Raw genomic sequence first — 19,857 nt, 5'->3', positions numbered from 1 at the left:
GCGAAGGATTTTCATTCGCCAAAGGACACAATGTTATCATAACTCCACTGTGCATTGTCCTATCACTACAAAACTTCTGTCACATGGTCAGAGTCCAAGCCTGAACAGCTCTATGTGTCAATATTTCCTCAGTGTCATAGCGCCACCTACTGATTCTCCAGGAAACAGGAAGTACTTTGTTAATCCACTCTGCATTATCCAACCGGCTCCAAACTACTGACCTATGATCACAATCCTGATCTGAACAGCTCCATATATAAACATTAGTTCAGGATCATAGCGCCACCTACTGATCAGTGTGAAAATTACATTGTGGTAAAATTTTCCAATTGACACGAAACTGCTCACGCTACATCAGAGCGGCTACTTGAACAGATCTATAAGTCTGTGTGTAATAATAGTGATGGCGCCACCTACTGGCAAACCTACTGCCGCAGAGCGCAAAACGCATGCAACGTGGAGAAGTGCATGCTCGATCGATGATGTGCGCTTGGTCATCGATCGCTCTCTCCACCGACCGCAACAGGCTTCAACGTGCGGGTGCTCGGGCCCGCAAGTGCTACAACGTAGCCCTAGTTATTAGGGCCCGAGCACCGAATGGTGAGAGGCCCTATTGAAATTGTAGGCATTATTCTTATTATTATTATTCTTATTATTCTCCGAACAATGAATTGGCTTTTTGAGGGCTTCAACGTGCTCAAAAAGTTTTTAAACTTTCCAGTAAATTAGAGAGTGGTGAAAATTTACGTAATCTGGAGTATTTGGAAATGGGCGTGGCAAAACGGCTCAACAGCGCCCCCTGGAACCAGCCCTTAGGTTTCCACATAAGCGATTTTCACCAAAATCTAGACACTGGTGTAACGTGAATAATCATAGAAAAAAGTCTCTTGGAGCATTATGAAAAACGCAACAGGAAGCCCGCCATTTTGGATTTAGTGGCCATTTTGGCCAAATTCAACATTTTTAGTTTAATGTACTTGTCGTAGAGCTTTCATCAGATCAACTTAAAAATTAGACGCGTGTCATCACAACAAGATTGAGAAAAAAACTGATCAACGGAATTTTTTTCCGTCACTTCGTGTGACCGTGGCGTGTCGTCAAAGTTTGGTTCCACGCCATCAAAACACGAGCATCTGTATCTCGAACATACATGGTCCAATCAAGTCCAAACTAGACATGTAAGAGAAGAGTCCCGGCCTGATGACATCTACACAGAAATAATGACTTAAAATCACAGCGCCCCCTGGTGGCACCAGGAAATGTCTTGTTTTTTGCTTGTCTTACACTTGGATGTATTCCTCCTCATCCACTGACCTCAACCATGTCAAACTGTATCAAATGGGTCTCAAGACATTGATAATGAAGGGATAAGATAACTGTGCTTTTTCGTCAAACGCCATATTAATGGCGTGGCATCAAAGTTCATCAACTCGCCGCGAAACACGAAATTGCTCTAACTTCAGTGTTCATGGTTCTATCTCACTCAAACTACATGTGTGCAACAACATCCCCCCCCTGAAGATTTTCATATGGTTTTAAGGAATGGGCGTGTCAAAATAACTGACTAGCGCCCCCTAACGGGCAGCCCCGGCACTAAGATTGGCCGACATGTACAAAAATCGATTTGGGCATGTGTCTTTTCATAACAAACAAATAAGTCTCTTGGATAGATATACTAGACTAAACAGGAAGCCCACCATTTTGGATTTAGTGGCCATTTTAGCCCTATTCCACATTTTTACTTTGATTTACTTGTCGTAGAGCTTTCATCAGATCAACTTCAAATTCAGATGAGTGTCATCACAACAAGATTGAGATAAAGACTGATTAAGGGATTTTTTTCCCTTCACACCGTGTGACCGTGGCGTGGCATTAAAGTTTGGTTACACGCCATCAAAACACGAGCATCTGTATCTCGAACATACATGGTCCAATCAAGTCCAAACTAGACATGTAAGACAAGAGTTTCGGCCTGATGACATCTACACAGAAATTATGACTTGAAATCACAGCGCCCCCTGGTGGCAACATGAAGTGACATGTTTTATACTTTGATGAACTGCTTCTGGCTGCTTTAAGATATACAGCTCAAATGAGCTCAGTCAAGTCATTGAATCAAGGTCAGAATTGTGACATTTCCTCAAACCATGTAAACATTGATGTTTGGCGAAGGATCATCCTTCGCCAAAGGACACGATGTTTTCATAATTCCACTGTGCATTGTCCTATCACTACCAAACTTCTGTCACATGATAAGAGTACAAGCCTGAACAGCTCTATGTGTCAATATTTCCTCAGTGTCATAGCGCCACCTACTGATTCTCCAGGAAACAGGAAGTACTTTGTTAATCCACTCTGCATTATCCAACCGGCTCCAAACTACTGACCTATGATCACAATACTGATCTGAACAGCTCCACATATAAATATTAGTTCAGGGTCATAGCGCCACCTACTGATCAGTGTGAAAATTAAGTTGTGTTAACATTGTCCAATTGACACAAAATTGCTCACGCTACATCAGAGCGCCTACATGAACAGATATATATGTCTGTGCGTAATAATAGTGATGGCGCCACCTACTGGCAAACCTACTGCCGCAGAGCGCAAAACGCATGCAACGTGGAGAAGTGCATGCTCGATCGATGATGTGCGCTTGGTCATCGATCGCTCTCTCCACCGACCGCAACAAGCTTCAACGTGCGGGTGCTCGGGCCCGCAAGTGCTACAACGTAGCCCTAGTTATTATTATTTCCCTTTGGGGGGCTTTTTCAGGGTCTAGACATGCTCAAAAAGTTATGAAACTTTGCAGGAAATTCAAGGTCTGCGGATATTTTAGTATTCTGGAGTAATTGGAATTGGGCGTGGCAAAATGGCTCTACAGCGCCCCCTGGAACCAGCCCCTAGGTTTCCACATAACGGATTTTCATCAAAATCTGGATATAGGTGTATCGTGACCAGTCATGAAAAAAAGTCTCATGGAGCATTATGAAAAACGCAACAGGAAGTCCGCCATTTTGCTTTTAGTGGCCATTTTGGCAATATCCCACATTTTTACTTTTACGTACTTGTCCCAGGGCTTTCATCAGATCAACTTCAAATTCAGATGAGTGTCATCACAACAAGATGGAGATAAAAAATGATTGAGGGATTTTTTTTTTATCACACCGTGTGACCGTGGCATGGCGTTAAAAATTGGTTACACGCCATCAAAACACGGGCATCTGTATCTCGGACATACATGTTCCAATCAAGTCCAAACTAGACATGTAAGACAATAGTCCCCGCCTGATGACATCTATGCATAAATGATGACTTAAAACCGCAGCGCCCCCTGGTGGCAACAGGAAATGTCTTGTTTTTTGCTTGTCTTACACTTGGATGAATTTCTCCTCATCCACTGACCTCAACCATGTCAAACTGTATCAAATGGGTCCCAAGACATTGACAATGAAGACATAAGATTACCGTGACTTTTCGTCAAACGCCATATGAATGGCGTGGCATTAAAGTTCCTCAACTCGCCGTGAAACACGAAATTGCTGTAACTTCAGTGTTCATGATTCTATCTCTCTCAAACTACATGTGTGTAACAACAGCCCCCCCCTGAAGATATTCATATGGTTTTAAGAAATGGGCGTGGCAAAAAAACTGACCAGCGCCCCCTATAGGGCAACCCCGGCACTACGATGGCCGACATTTATACAAATCTATCGGGACATGTGTCGTTTCATAACAAACAAAAAAATATCTTGGATAGGTATGCTTGACCAAACAGGGAGGCCGCCATTTTGGATTAAGTGGCCATTTTTTTTCCATATTCCACATTTTTACTTGATGCACTTGTCCCAGGGCTTTCATCAGATTAACTTCAAATTAAGATCAGTGCCATCACAACAAGATGGAGATAAAAAGTGATTAAGAGATTGACCTTTCGTCACACCGTGTGACCGTGGCGTGGCGTCTTGAGTTTGATTAAACGCCATCAAAACACGAGGTTCTGTATCTCGGACATACATTGTCCAATCGAGTCCAAACTAGACATGTAAGACAAGGGTGCCATCCTGATGACATCTACACAGAAATTATGACTTGAAATTACAGCGCCCCCTGGTGGCTACAGGAAGTGACATGTTTTATACTTTGATGAACTCCTCCTGGCTGATTTACAATATACAGCTCAAATCAGATCAGTCAAGTCATTAGATCATGGTCAGAATTGTGACGTTTCCTCAAACCGTGTAAACATTGATGTGCGGCGAAGGATTTTCCTTCGCCAAAGGACACGATGTTATCATAACTCCACTGTGCATTGTCCTATCACTACAAAACTTCTGTCACATGGTCAGAGTCCAAGCCTGAACAGCTCTATGTGTCAATATTTCCTCAGTGTCATAGCGCCACCTACTGATTCGCCAGGAAACAGGAAGTACTTTGTTAATCCACTCTGCATTATCCAACCGGCTCCAAACTACTGACCTATGATCACAATCCTGAATAGAACAGCTCCATATATGAATATTAGTTCAGGATCATAGCGCCACCTATTGATCAGTGTGAAAATTAAGTTGCGGAAACATTGTCCAATTGACACAAAATTGCTCACGCTACATCAGAGCGCCTACATGAACAGATATATATGTCTGTGCGTAATAATAGTGATGGCGCCACCTACTGGCAAACCTACTGCCGCAGAGCGCAAAACGCATGCAACGTGGAGAAGTGCATGCTCGATCGATGATGTGCGCTTGGTCATCGATCGCTCTCTCCACCGACCGCAACAGGCTTCAACGTGCGGGTGCTCGGGCCCGCAAGTGCTACAACGTAGCCCTAGTTAAACATGTTTTTTTGTGTTGGCATCCTGTGATATTCTGAACAATCTCAGGTTCAAACTGCACCATCTTTTCATCAAATCAATTTGAGAAGTTGAAAATCTTCCTCGATTTGGGTCGCGGCTCGTCAGGAAGGGGTGATGGTGGTTCCCGAAGCCAGACCAGTTGAGAACCACTGGTCTATGATATATCCCCTCAAGGCACAGACAAATGCTGGTATTTTGCTGAATAGAGCCCCTGATTTTATATTCTGAGTCAATCGGAGCAGGGTTTTTCTTTAAATGTTTTTTTAATTATGTGATTGTGACTTTCCGTTCACCTATGTTTTTTTTTCTTGTTTAATTTAAGGATGTTAAGACTTAAATCTTGAAAACTCCTTCGTAGTTCTCCCTGTTTCTGTTTTAAAGATAAACTTAAGGTTCAATCCTAAACATGAATTATCAAATTTGACCAAAAACCGTAGGTTCACGTTGATTCTCTTTCTCTCCTCAACAGCGTGTTTGTAACAGTGAATCACAGATTTCTAAAAAGGCATAAAACCAATAATAAGTACATGGAACCATGGAACAGATTTTAACCCCCAGAGGTGAAAGTGTTGAAAAATAAAATGGCTGAGTGGTTACTGAAGGTGTGGAACAACAAGCTCCATGTTTAACTGTGTGAGTTCTTGATCCATCTGTGTGTTTTGTATCTTCATTTATGGATGAAATGTTTTAGGACTTCTTTCAAATATATTTTTGTTCATTTGTCTGGGTCCTCCTGGTACCCACAGCAATCTGAGGCCAAAGCATTTGATTAATAAATGTAGGAATATCACATCTTTTAATTTGAGGAAATTCTGTATATCTATCATTTAATAAATGGACATATAACATATATAATTGTTATTGCGATTTTGTGGGAGAACAGTCTGCTGTGATTGTGTTGTTTCGCTCAGGTTGTGGGGGTAGTACTAATCTAAATTATGGAATATTTGGATGCAGAAAGTTTTTTTGTTTTGTTTCTGTATTAGGTCTTGTCTGCACAGGGGGGAGGGGGGGGGGGGGGCTATGGAGGTTGTGGTTAAGTCTCCAGAGAACTAGTCTTCCATTAAGTTGCACAAACAATGTGTGCATGTTCACCGTCAGCAGGAGTCCACTTTGCCTTATTCATGTGTAGGTCAACGTTTCTGGAACTGATTTGTTCTCTCAGAAACCTCCAGCATGGGTTCATCTCAGAAGAGCATCGGCATCATCTCAGGTTTACTCGTAGTATCAGGTAATGGCCATCTACTTATATTCACTACTTTATCGATTGGAGTCACGTGTGTGTCCAATTTTTCCAAAGCGAAGCACATTTAGCTCTGCAGGTGAGACGTGGCTTATTCTTTCATTTCAATTATTCCAGTTTAAATTCATGTAGTGATTTATCCAGTCAGTTTCAGACGTTGTCTTTACTGCTGGAGGCGAACAAAAAGTTAGCATCTGCCACATTTCTCTATTTATCTTTCAACTTATATACACAGCAACTCATACTCTGTTATGTTGAGGAATTATAGGATGCCATGTGACCTGTCTAATATCAAACAGTATTTCCTTGGGCCATTTAATATCAAAATCTATTATGCAAAGCTCATTTTGTTATGCTTCCTATAGTTGTGTCAGATTTTGTTCTGATATGTGAGTTTTTAGTGTTTTAAGGAAAATGCTACCATAGTGTTGTGTATTTTAACCTTTACATCTTTAAATGGAAATTATTAGCTTATTAGCACATTTCTTAAATAATTGGTGAGAAACTTTGAAGGTGTGGTTTAGATATGAGCGTTGCAGCCGTCAGAGTTTATTGGAAAAACGTTTTTCCTCTTCTCTCGTCAGCGTCTCTGTGTCACAGTAAACTGACGTGTAAAGAAGGTCACAGTGGTCCGACCCTGGAGTCCATGCAGGCTGTGTTTGACCTGAAGCCCTTCAGGCCAGCAGTGAACCTCAGCAATCCCACCATTACCAACATCTCCTTCACCCTCTACGCTGTCCTGGGAGTGGTGAGACTGTCATTTAAAGCGATCTTTATAGAAAAATACCTCTTAAATCCAAAATACATATGCAAATCCAGAGAGAACCTGTGCAGTGGTTGACAGAGAGAATGTCAGACAGATGTTTACTGTAGTGAAATGTCAATTAGATTTATTGTGTGCGAACAGTTTTTGACTTAGAGTAATTCTGACCTTAAAGAGAAAGCAGTCGGCTTCACTTTAGTTTTTCCCTCTGCTTACTGTGATTTCAGAACGAGAAGACCCAGATTCTCACTACTTTCCTGTGGCTCAGACTGGTAATAAACATGGAGAGACATAATAATGAAAAATTAAATCATATTTGATGTTGGACTTTATTTCACTGCAGTACTGGCAGCATGAGTTCCTGGTCTGGGACCCTGAGGAGTGTGATGGCGTCACTAGGATTTCCCTCCCCGTGAAGGAGCTTTGGTCTCCTGACATCATCGTGTATGAGTTGTAAGTTTCATTGAGCTGATTCGAAGAAAGCAGATTTATTTTGCTCTTTTCTTGTACTTCATCCTGATTTCCCCCCCCCCCCCCCCCCCCCCCCCCCCAAAGTGTGGATGATGATGTCTCCCAAGCGTGTCCATACGTCTACGTCAACCACACGGGTCACATCTGCTGGGACAGGATGCTGCGACTCGTCTCGGCCTGCAACCTGGAGATCTTCAGTTTTCCCTTCGACGTGCAGAACTGCACATTCACGTTTGGCTCCTACATGCACACCAGTAAGAAACTGCTCTTTGACAAATACACAATCGCACAAACAAGTTATCAAGTCATAGCCTGCACTGAGACACAACAGACCCAAAGCTGGTGCAGCCATGTGAGTCAGGGAATACAAAATAAATACAAACAAAAAGTCGCTATATAAAATCAGGGACACTTAGCATTAAGGTAACTTTTAACTACCGTTTGCGTATGCTTTCTCTCTCTTAATGTCTTTTCCCTTTTCACAGTACGAGATGTGAGGGTCAGTCCAGCACTGACCTTCGAGGAGATTTCTGTAAACTCCAAGCGTTACCTGGAAGCCAGCGGAGAATGGGAGCTGGTGGACATACTGGGAGAGACGTCCATCCTCCAGTTTGGGATCGACGAGTGGGACATCATCACCTTCTGGGTGACCGGAGATTAGTTAGCATGTTGTTTAATGTGCTTGAATCTGTAAATATATCGACCGTAAAACCTATAGGCCGACAACAGCCAGCCACAGTTAGGGATGAACTGGTGAACACAGTGGAGATTTTAAATCCATAAAAGTTTAAATGTTCCCTCATGAGTTGGCTGAGACCAAAAACTGAGCATAAAATGTGTGAATATTGAACTTAACAGAAAATGACTGTAAATTAATGTTAATGTTTGTTGTATTAATAAAGTTGTTTTATACGTTATATTTAACATACCTGTCTTTGACACTAGGTGGTCATCAAGCGGCGTCCAGTCCTCTACGTGGTCAACCTGCTCATCCCCAGCTCCTTCCTCATGCTCATCGACATCCTGTCCTTCTACCTGCCCCCCCACAGCGTGGACCGCGCCTCCTTCAAGATGACCCTCATCCTGGGCTACACCGTCTTCCTGCTCATCATGAACGACCTGCTGCCCAGCACAGCCAACGGCACGCCCATCATAGGTCAGAGGTCAAGGCACTGTTGTGGTGATGTAACCTGAAAGCTTACGTAGCGTAGGTCACGGGTTTCACCGTTGTTAACATCATGATAATCCACGGTGTTAATTAAAAATCATTTTTCAGTCAATATTAAATATTTTACCTCCCAGAAATTTCCATTACTCAAGCAATGACAGTAAGAGTTTGGGTTTTTGGATCAAATTAATAATTGTGTTCCTTTATGGACCATATTTTAGAAATTATGCATTCAAGCAACTCTTCTGTCCCTCTATCTTCTGTAGGCATCTATTTCTCAGTGTGTCTGGCCCTCATGGTCATCAGTCTGCTGGAGACGGTCATCATTACCAATGTCCTGCACCACAACTCCAAGAAATATCAAGAGGTTCCAAACTGGGTGAGGGTGATTATCCTCAAACACATCGCCAACCTCATCTGCTACCCCTGGCCGGAGGGCGTCCGGCCCCCTTCCCCCCCACAGGAGGATAAACCTCAGAGCTCAGGCCCGTTGGTCATACAACACACCGACCAGTCACCTGCCCAGCAAACAACCAACAGTGGAGGTACTCAGACCCAGGGAAGGTCCTCACTGGCTTTACCTTAGAGGTCACATTTTGGAACAGAGAAAAAACAAATTTACAATCTATTTATTAGGTCTCATCTAAATGTAACCCAGATCTCCTGGGCCTGAGTTCGTAAACACAAAAAAAGGAATATGATCTCAGAAGAATATTTGAAACGAAACTTATCTTTTGTTTAAATTCCTTTAAAAGTCAAAACCTTCACAGGTGTTTATTAACAATATGAAATAAATGAAATTGTTGTGAGCTCCTCTCTCAAGAAGTAAAATATTTACAAAATAAAATAAATGCACAACAGTTATATCTTTACCTTTCACAGGTCTCTGAATCTAAACAAAAAAACAATTCCTATCAACTTTAACTTAACTCACAAACATCATATGTGGACCAGAAATGATAAACTCAAGACTCAGTTGCAGGCCTGTAGTGATGCTCGGGTGCGGTGAGGCCTGAAAACTATTATGGGCACTTCACTCAGTCAAGAGCATAAAATAAAAGCACGTGCATTGTCACATCAGTTCAATTCTCACAGGTCCAAACGAGGAGCAATAGGGCAATGACAGTCACAGATAGGGGTGATGGCAGTCACAATCCAAACAACAGGCAGCACACAGCAACGAAAATCCGGGGAAGAATAAACAGCGAGGTCCATCCACCAGCAACCATCTCAATTTCTCTCTCCCTCTCTTCACAGACTTCCGTCTCCTTTGTCAGGTTACAGAGAAGAGTTATATCAGGACCACGAGTAGTCGACCTCGATGAGATCTCTTAAATGTTTCCCACAGCACTACACTTTTCCTCAGGACTCCGGACAATATCTCTCTCTCTAACTCACCTGCTCAAAGCATGCTGAACCCCAACCTACACTTCATGTCCCTCCCCATACCAGACTTGGATTGGCTGTGAATTTGCTACTACCCAATGAGAAATGCAGAAACTGAATGACTGACACGCAACTGAGAAAAAGTTAGATTTCACATTAAAAGCACTCAAATCAATAAGTCTCTCGTCTTCTCAATCACAGAGCCTTTTAACCACACATATTTATTGATTTACTTTTTTAACTGTAAATAGCTAAACTTACTAACTGTACATATTATATTTATTACATTTTATCCCGTATTTAACCTTATTTTAACTACTATTTTTAATAATATGAACTTATCTAATAATATGAACTTTCTCTTTTAATACAACATTTGTTATGCTATATTGAGATTAATTTGACGCACTGTATCCTAATGATTTTATACAGGGCTACATAAAAATGTATCAGTATTATCATGAGACATTTCTACAGTATACAGAATCACAGTGTAGTTAACACTCAATCTAGATTGAACATTTTCTCATTATCTTCACTCTTTTCTATAAAAACCATACCCTCATTTATATTTGGCTTCATCCAGTTTAAAGCAGCCTCCACCTTACACCATCTTATTTGCAAATCCACTCAAGCTCCACATTCATAATAATGAGCTGGTTTCTGATTCTTTAGGGACGTCTCAGCCGGCAAACATCTGTCCAATCCAAAGCAAACAGATAAACAGTCACCGTAGCATCAAGCTACATCATAACCTATAAAAGCAATGTGTTTATGAGACCAAATATTTGACCTCACTAAACCTTTATCGATATTTTATGAGTGGATGAATGGTGTCAACCACGTTTCAGAATTAGCTTGTTTTGTTAAGAAAGAGGGAAACACAGAAAAGCTTAGCTCACTGACCTTATCTATGGATTTAGAATGATCTTAATACTGGTTTAAGATTTTGCAATTTGTTGTATATTGTGTTGGTGTGCTTTTATAATTTTTCATCATAATTATCAGATGTTATAGACTGCATGTCCAACCAGTGGCTGTAACATGTCACCGGTCCTGATTCCAGACCGTGCATCGTGTTAAGCGGCTGATTTCTGTTGCCCTGCCTGTTACAGCCGCTCTGACTGAGCTGCAGCAGATCTGTCAGTTCCTGGCCGACCTCCGCGCCCACCTCGCGTCGCTGAAGAAGGAGGGCGAGCTGCAGGACCAGTGGTGCCACGTGGGATATGTCCTTGACTTCCTGCTCTTTCGCATCTATCTGCTGCTCATATCCTGCTACTTCATTGTCATCATCACCATGTGGTGCATCTGGATCAACCAGACTTGACCCGACAAGGCCTGGGATCAATTCACTGCTTTTCAGAGTCTAAATTTAAAGAAATGTAATGAATATCTATAGTGAGACAGCAAACCTCATTTGCTTACTTGTTACCGCCCATGAGAAATTAGCTAACGGTGCATTTTAAGAGAAAGTCATGGTCCCCGGACACATACACCTCTACATGCCTCTTCCTGTTAAACGTTAATACTTTTGTTGTGTTCGATGTCTATTTAGGGAAAGAAACAAGTCTATGATATCTCATGAGCTGTGTCTAATGTGTTGTTTGTGTTATTCTGGTGAACGCTATAAACATTTCTTTGCCTGTTGATTAAACTCAACTGAGAATCATTGCCTCTCTTGTCTGAATGGAAGCTCTCTCACGGACAGGAACCTTCTTCTCCATCATCTTCATAAAGAAATCACTCAATCATAAACATAATTTCTAGACTGCATTGAGGAAAATGTTACAAAACTGACTCATTAGTAAATGTAGTAAAATGCAGCTAATTGAGTGTGTAAGGGAATATTTCCCTCTCTATTATCGCCACCTGCTGGTCGTCTTGGATTATCATTAAACATGTTTTTTTGTGTTGGCATCCTGTGATATTCTGAACTATCTCAGGTTCAAACTGCACCATCTTTTCAATAAATAAATTTGAGAAGTTGAAAATCTTCCTCGATTTGGGTCGCGGCTCGTCAGGAAGGGGTGATGGTGGGTCCCGAAGCCAGACCAGTTGAGAACCACTGGTCTATGATATATCCCCTCAAGGCACAGACACATGCTGGTATTTTGCTGAATAGAGCCCCTGATTTTATATTCTGAGTCATTCGGAGCAGGGTTTTCTTTAAATGTTTTTTTAATTATGTGATTCAGACTTTCAGTTCACCTATGTTTTTTTTTCTTGTTTAATTTAAGGATGTTAAGACTTCTTTGTAGTTCTCCCTCTTTCTGTTTTAAAGATAAACTTGAGGTTCAATCCTAAACATGAATTATCAAATTAGACCAAAAACCGTAGGTTCATGTTGATTCTCTTTCTCTCCTCAACAGCGTGTTTGTAACAGTGAATCACAGATTTCTAAAAAGGCATAAAACCATTAATAAGTACATGGAACCATGGAACAGATTTTATCCCCCAGAGGTGAAGGTGTTGAAAAATAAAATGGCTGAGTGGTTACTGAAGGTGTGGAACAACAAGCTTCACGTTTAACTGTGTGAGTTTATGATCCATCTGTGTGTTGTGTGTTTTGTATCTCCATTTATGGATGAAATGTTTTAGGACTTCTTTCAAATATATTTTTGTTAATTTTGTCTGGGTCCTCCTGGTACCCACAGCAGTCTGAGGCCAAAGCATTTGAGGCATAAATGTATGAATATCACATCTTTTAATTTGAGGAAATTCAGTATATCTATAATTTAATAAATGGACATATAACATTTATTTGTCATTGCAGTTTTGTAATTGTGTTGATAAGTATTTGTGTGAGCTGTTGTTTTGCTCAGGTTGTGGGGGCATAACAAATCTAAATTATGGAAACTCATCTAATATTTGGAATCAGAAAGTTTTGTTGTTTTTGTTTTGTTTCTGTATTAGGTCTTGTCTGCACAGGGGGGAGGGGGGGGGGGGGCTGTGGAGGTTGTGGTTAAGTCTCCAGAGAACTAATCTTCCGTTAAGTTGCACAAACAATGTGTGCATGTTCACCGTCAGCAGGAGTCCACTTTGCCTTATTCATGTGTAGGTCAACGTTTCTGGAGCTGATTTGTTCTCTCAGAAACCTCCAGCATGGGTTCATCTCAGAAGAGCATCGGCATCATCTCAGGTTTACTCGTAATATCAGGTAATGTCCATCTACTTATATTCACTACTTTATCGATTGGAGTCACGTGTGTGTCAACTTTTTCCAAAGCGAAGCACATTTAGCTCTGCAGGTGAGACGTGGCTTATTCTTTAATTTAAATTATTCCAGTTTAAATTCATGTAGTGATTTATCCAGATTGTTTCAGACGTTGTCTTTACTGCTGGAGGCGAACAAAAAGTTAGCATCTGCCACATTTAGCTATTTATCTGTCAACTTATATACACAGCAAGTCATGCTATGTTATGTTGAGGAATTATAGGATGGAACTGTGACCTGTCTAATATCAAACAGCATTTTCCTTGGGCCATTTAAAATCAAAATCTATTATGCAAAGCTCATTTTGTTATGCTTCCTATAGTTGTGTCAGATTTTGTTCTGATGTGTGAGTTTTTAGTGTTTTAAGGAAAATGCTACCATAGTGTTGTGTATTTTAACCTTTACATCTTTAAATGGAAATGATTAGCTTATTAGCACATCTCTTAAATAATTGGTGAGAAACTGTAAAGCTGCAGTTTAGATATGAGCGTTGCAGCCGTCAGAGTTTATTGGAAAAACGTTTGTCCTCTTCTCTCGTCAGCGTCTCTGTGTCACAGTAAACTGACGTGTAAAGAAGGTCACAGTGGTCCGACCCTGGAGTCCATGCAGGCTGTGTTTGACCTGAAGCCCTTCAGGCCAGCAGTGAACCTCAGCAATCCCACCATTACCAACATCTCCTTCACCCTCTACGCTGTCCTGGGAGTGGTGAGACTGTCATTTAAAGTGATCTTTATAGAAAAATACCTCTTAAATCCAGGATACATATGCAAATCCAGAGAGAACCTGTGCAGTGGTTGACAGAGAGAATGTCAGACAGATGTTTACTGTAGTGAAATGTCAATTCGATTTATTGTGTGCAAACAGTTTTTGACTTAGAGTAATTCTGACCTTTAAGAGAAAGCAGTCGGCTTCACTTAAGTTTTACCCTCTGCGCACTGTGATTTCAGAATGAGAAGACCCAGATTCTCACTACTTTCCTGTGGCTCAGACTGGTAAGAATCATGGAGAGACATAATAATGAAAAATTAAATCATATTTGATGTTGGACTTTATTTCACTGCAGTACTGGCAGCATGAGTTCCTGGTCTGGGACCCTGAGGAGTGTGATGGCGTCACTAGGATTTCCCTCCCCGTGATGGAGCTTTGGTCTCCTGACATCATCGTGTATGAGTTGTAAGTTTCATTGAGCTGTTTCGCAGAAAGCAGATTTATTTTACTATTCTCTTGTACTTCATCCTGTTTCCTCTACCTCTTATCCCACCAAAGTGTGGGTGATGACGTCTCCCAAGCGTGTCCATACGTCTACGTCAACCACACGGGTCACATCCGCTGGGACAGGATGCTGCGACTCGTCTCGGCCTGCAACCTGGAGATCTTCAGTTTTCCCTTTGACGTGCAGAACTGCACATTCACGTTTGGCTCCTACATGCACACCAGTAAGAAACGGCTCCTTGACAAATACACAATCGCACAAACAAGTTATCAAGTCATAGCCTGCACTGAGACACAACGGACCCAAAGCTGGTGCAGCCATGGGTCTGAAAATGTGAGTCAGGGAATACAAAATAAATACAAACAAAAAGTCGCTATGTAAAATCAGGGACACTTAGCATTAAGGTAACTTTTAACTACCGTTAGCTTATGCTTCCTCTCTCTTAATGTCTTTTCCCTTTTCACAGTACGAGATGTGAGGGTCAGTCCAGCACTGACCTTTGAGGAGATGTCTGGAAACTCCAAGCGTTACCTGGAAGCCAGCGGAGAATGGGAGCTGGTGGACATACTGGGAGAGACGTCCATCCTCCAGTTTGGGATCGACGAGTGGGACATCATCACCTTCTGGGTGACCGGAGATTAGTTAGCATGTTGTTTACTGTGCTTGAATCTGTAAATATATCGACCGTAAAACCTATAGGCCGACCACAGCCAGCCACAGTTAGGGATGAACTGGTGAACACAGTGGAGATTTTAAATCCATAAAAGTTTAAATGTTCCCTCATGAGTTGGCTGAGACCAAAAACTGAGCATAAAATTTGTGAATTTTGAACTTAACAGAAAATGACATTAGAAATCAGTTTTTCTTTTTAAGTTACAGTAAATTAACACCAAGACAGTAATAAATAATGTAGTTGGTTCATGCTGCATTTTGCTCATTGAATGGAACCTGAAGGAGGGACGTCAGAGCTGTACAATAACAAGGTTTGAGCTGCAGAGTTTCTACATCGTGGCGTCACCCTGATGTCTCCCGCCCTCTGCTGGTTCATTGAGAAACTTGCAGAAGATTTTGAACTCACCAGTGGTTTCAAGGCCATTGTTTTGTGAGAATAGTGCAGTTGTATGATTTAGGTATATTAGCTCCTCTAAAAGTTCTTGAAAATTAAGAATAGTCACATTCCACGTGATGCATAGAATCCAGCTGAAGTGCCGACAATGTCAAATTAATGTTAATGTTTGTTGTATTAATAAAGTTGTTTTATACGTTATATTTAACATACCTGTCTTTGACACTAGGTGGTCATCAAGCGGCGTCCAGTCCTCTACGTGGTCAACCTGCTCATCCCCAGCTCCTTCCTCATGCTCATCGACATCCTGTCCTTCTACCTGCCCCCCCACAGCGTGGACCGCGCCTCCTTCAAGATGACCCTCATCCTGGGCTACACCGTCTTCCTGCTCATCATGAACGACCTGCTGCCCAGCACAGCCAACGGCACGCCAATCATAGGTCAGAGGTCAAGGCACTGCTGTGGTGATGTAACCTGAAAGCTTACGTAGCGTAGGTCACGGGTTTCACCGTTGTTAACATCATGATAATCCACGGTGTTAATTAAAAATCATTTTTCAGCCAATATTAAACATTTTACCTCCCAGAAATTTCCATCACTCAAGCAATGACAGAAAGAGTTTGGGTTTTTGGATCAAATTAATAATTGTGTTCCTTTATGGACCATATTTTAGAAATGATGCATTCAAGCAACTCTTCTGTCCCTCTATCTTCTGTAGGCATCTATTTCTCAGTGTGTCTGGCCCTCATGGTCATCAGTCTGCTGGAGACGGTCATCATTACCAATGTCCTGCACCACAACTCCAAGAAATATCAAGAGGTTCCAAACTGGGTGAGGGTGATTATCCTCAAACACATCGCCAACCTCATCTGCTACCCCTGGCCGGAGGGCGTTCGGCCCCCTTCCCCCCCACAGGAGGATAAACCTCAGAGCTCAGGCCCGTTGGTCATACAACACACCGACCAGTCACCTGCCCAGCAAACAACCAACAGTGGAGGTACTCAGACCCAGTGAAGGTCCTCACTGGCTTTACCATAGAGGTCACATTTTGGAACAAAGAAAAACCAAATTTACAATCTATTTATTAGGTCTCATCTAAAAATGTATCAGTATTATCATGAGACATTTCTACAGAATCACAGTGTAGTTAACACTCAATCTAGATAGAACATTTTCTCATTATCTTCACTCTTTTCTATTAAAACCAAATCCTCATTTATATTTGGCTTCATCCAGTTTAAAGCAGCCTCCACCTTACACCATCTTATTTGCAAATCCACTCAAGCTCCACATTCATAATAATGAGCTGGTTTCTGATTCTTTAGGGACGTCTCAGCCGGCAAACATCTGTCCAATCCAAAGCAAACAGCTAAACAGTCACCGTAGCATCAAGCTACATCATAACCTATAAAAGCAATGTGTTTATGAGACCAAATATTTGACCTCGCTAAACCTTTATCGATATTTTATGAGTGGATGAATGTGTCAACCATGTTTCAGAATTAGCTTGTTTTGTTAAGAAAGAGGGAAAAACAGAAAAGCTTAGCTCACTGACCTTATCTTTGGATTTAGAATGATCTTAATACTGGTTTAAGATTTTGTAATTTGTTGTATATTGTGTTGGTGTGCTTTTATAATTTTTCATCATAATTATCAGATGTTATAGACTGCATGTCCAACCAGTAGCTGTAACATGTCACCGGTCCTGATTCCAGACCGTGCATCGTGTTAGGCGGCTGATTTCTGTTGCCCTGCCTGTTACAGCCGCTCTGACTGAGCTGCAGCAGATCTGTCAGTTCCTGGCCGACCTCCGCGCCCACCTCGCGTCGCTGAAGAAGGAGGGCGAGCTGCAGGACCAGTGGTGCCACGTGGGATATGTCCTCGACTTCCTGCTCTTCCGCATCTATCTGCTGCTCATATCCTGCTACTTCATTGTCATCATCACCATGTGGTGCATCTGGATCAACCAGACTTGACCGGACAAGGCCTGGGATCAATTCACTGCTTTTCAGAGTCTAAATTTAAAGAAATGAAATGAATATCTATAGTGAGACAGCAAACCTCATTTGCTTACATGTTACACCCCATGAGAAATTAGCTAACGGTGCATTTTAAGAGAAAGTCATGGTCCCCGGACACATACACCTCTACATGCCTCTTCCTGTTAAACGTTAATACTTTTGTTGTGTTCGATGTCTATTTAGGGAAAGAAACAAGTCTATGATATCTCTTGAGCTGTGTCTAATGTGTTGTTTGTGTTATTCTGGTGAACGCTATAAACATTTCTTTGCCTGTTGATTAAACTCAACTGAGAATCATTGCCTCTCTCATTGTCTGAATGGAAGCTCTCTCACGGACAGGAACCTTCTTCTCCATCATCTTCATAAAGAAATCATTCAATCATAAACATAATTTCTAGACTGTATTGAGGAAAATGTTACAAAACCGACTCATTAGTCCAGGGCTGGAGGATTAGCTGGTGCAGACCACAGGTGGTTGAGCTGAGCTGTTGCAACTAAGTGAGCTCCATTACCTTTCTTTGTTATCAAATAGCATGATAATAAAAAACAATACAGTTTCATTACCATTCTTTTATTGTGTGACATTGTGAAGATGTGATTCTTTCAGAAAAAACACAAAGTCTGACCTTTGAACTGTGTTATTCAAAATCTTTGAAAATGTTCTCTGGAGAATAACATTTCATTTTGTTTTCCTATAAACCCACTGATTTATTCAAAAAGTGTGATGAACAGTGAACCAGAAACATCTGATGTAAAACATTTAAATCTCTTTTTAAAAAGACAGTCAACAAAAACGTGACTTGAACCTTGAAATAAACCTGAAGTCCCTCTATGTTTTGCATTTTAAATGAAATTAGATTTACCAGAATGAATAATAATTTGATATAATATAATATAATAAACATGTGGTTCCACATGAACACCTATTGGTGCAGAAGATGATAGATAAAATGGGTCAGTGGTTACTAGACCAGTGTCTGGATAATCACAAGCTGCACAAATCAGGAAAGAGCAGCAGAGGAGCCCAGCAGCCAGCAGGGAGCAGCCTCAGGACATCACAGCAGACTTTGATTCTTGTAAGGCGTCCGAAAACAAGGTTGGAAAGTACTGGGTTATTCTCTTACAACAGGTTTTTAAAGTATGTTAAATCATCCAGTATCTAAAAGCCAAAAATATAAAAGTAACTTTTAAGTAAAGCGGTCAAATAAATGTAGTAAAGTAGAAAATATTGTGTTTATCAAAAGCAACATAAAATGACACGGACACACACACAATAATTTGTCTATCTTCATAGTGTGCTTAGTTCCTCGCTGTAATCATCAGGCTGAGTGGCCTAGTCGGTAGAGCGTTGGTCCGCCAACAAGAAGGATGTGCGCATTAGACTTCTGCGCAGGATGTGCAAATGGGCTTCTGCGCACGATGTGCGTAGTAGACTTTTTTTTTATATATTTTATTTAAATTTTTTTTTTAATATATTTTATTTTATTTTATTTAATTAAAAAATATATATATAAAATTTTATGTTAAATTTTTATATTCAATTTTTCATCATCATCATCATCATTTCTCCGCGCTGGTTCAGGGGTAAATGATGCTGGTCTTCAAGGTGACTGACCTACGCAAGCTTGTAGCCGCCACCCCCCACAGGAGATTATGTGCTTGTGTGTGTGGCTGCGGCGCTTCCTGGTTCTTCCCGGCACTACGCTGCCGCCCGGTGCGAACAGCCAAAGTATTTAACATGGGCGAGGAAAGGAGGTGGAGCGCTTTTCACAGCGCTTCTACCTCCGGTGCGTCCCGGGGTTACAGGATGATGGTTGACGTTAATGTATTGTTTTACATTGCATGTGTCACGTCATGATAAATCAGTCTCCTATGTCGCCTGTACCAGGAGCCGCCCCTGTCACTGGTTATCTTGGCTCGCTGTCTGGCCGGTAACCAGCCGTCCGGACCGCTCCGTGAAGAAGGAGGAGGAGATGTTTCTTCACTTGGAATGCGGCCACTTTATTTCTCGGATGTACAGCAGGAGCAACACTCGCATCACCTCTAGGTGCTCCGTCACTTCTCGTTATTCACAGACTTTTAGCGTCTTTTCCCACAATACCCTGGTGCACTACGTCACACACTACAAACTTTCCTTAAAGGGGCAGGCCATACCTGCAACACAACAGCTCTCGGTCTCATATACAGATGGCAAGAGAAAGCAGAGAGGGATTTTTACACACTGTCTGATAAACATTCCGACAGTAAAGGCAAGGGGTAGTGTTGGATAAGGTTGTTTTTGTTAACAAGTTAAGTCTTTCATTCTCACTTTCCACCTTAAAAACAAGAACTGAACTGAACTATGAACTAGTTCAGAATTTAAATGGTGAACTATGAACGTGAACTATTCATGTTTACTTGTATGAACTGAACTTTTAACTAGTTCGTGAGAGGTGTGAACTTGCATAACACTGT

General features: G+C 41.4%; 2 protein-coding genes across 2 annotated transcripts; both read left to right on the top strand.

The window, feature by feature from the left end:
• Positions 1-6,717: 6,717 nt before the first annotated feature.
• Positions 6,718-11,216, top strand: LOC128448191 (5-hydroxytryptamine receptor 3A-like). The gene is made up of 8 exons (XM_053430758.1): positions 6,718-6,849; positions 7,092-7,136; positions 7,208-7,317; positions 7,420-7,589; positions 7,821-7,981; positions 8,281-8,491; positions 8,770-9,054; positions 10,999-11,216. Exons 1-8 carry the CDS (start codon positions 6,748-6,750, stop codon positions 11,214-11,216), a joined length of 1,302 nt encoding a protein of 433 aa, XP_053286733.1. The 5' UTR covers positions 6,718-6,747.
• A 2,490-nt stretch (positions 11,217-13,706) lies between these two features.
• Positions 13,707-17,358, top strand: LOC128448189 (5-hydroxytryptamine receptor 3A). Its single transcript, XM_053430757.1, has 8 exons — positions 13,707-13,808; positions 14,051-14,095; positions 14,167-14,276; positions 14,370-14,539; positions 14,783-14,943; positions 15,612-15,822; positions 16,101-16,392; positions 17,115-17,358. The coding sequence occupies exons 1-8, from the start codon at positions 13,707-13,709 to the stop codon at positions 17,356-17,358; spliced, it is 1,335 nt and encodes a 444-aa protein (XP_053286732.1).
• The last annotated feature ends 2,499 nt before the right edge of the window (positions 17,359-19,857 follow it).

Source organism: Pleuronectes platessa, chromosome 9, assembly GCF_947347685.1.
Source record: "Pleuronectes platessa chromosome 9, fPlePla1.1, whole genome shotgun sequence".
Taxonomy (NCBI): Eukaryota; Metazoa; Chordata; class Actinopteri; order Pleuronectiformes; family Pleuronectidae; genus Pleuronectes; species Pleuronectes platessa.
Note: the sequence above shows the minus strand (reverse complement) of the source record. Positions and strands in the feature narration are given on the sequence as shown.

Bases quoted from the DNA above. Each gene is read 5' to 3' on its own strand.
- LOC128448189 (XM_053430757.1), top strand. From the start codon at position 13,707: ATGCAGGCTGTGTTTGACCTGAAGCCCTTCAGGCCAGCAGTGAACCTC. The intron at 14,277-14,369 runs GTAAGTTTCATT...ATCCCACCAAAG, and splicing joins GACATCATCGTGTATGAGTT to TGTGGGTGATGACGTCTCCC. The intron at 14,540-14,782 runs GTAAGAAACGGC...CCCTTTTCACAG, and splicing joins TGGCTCCTACATGCACACCA to TACGAGATGTGAGGGTCAGT.
- LOC128448191 (XM_053430758.1), top strand. From the start codon at position 6,748: ATGCAGGCTGTGTTTGACCTGAAGCCCTTCAGGCCAGCAGTGAACCTC. The intron at 7,318-7,419 runs GTAAGTTTCATT...CCCCCCCCAAAG, and splicing joins GACATCATCGTGTATGAGTT to TGTGGATGATGATGTCTCCC. The intron at 7,590-7,820 runs GTAAGAAACTGC...CCCTTTTCACAG, and splicing joins TGGCTCCTACATGCACACCA to TACGAGATGTGAGGGTCAGT.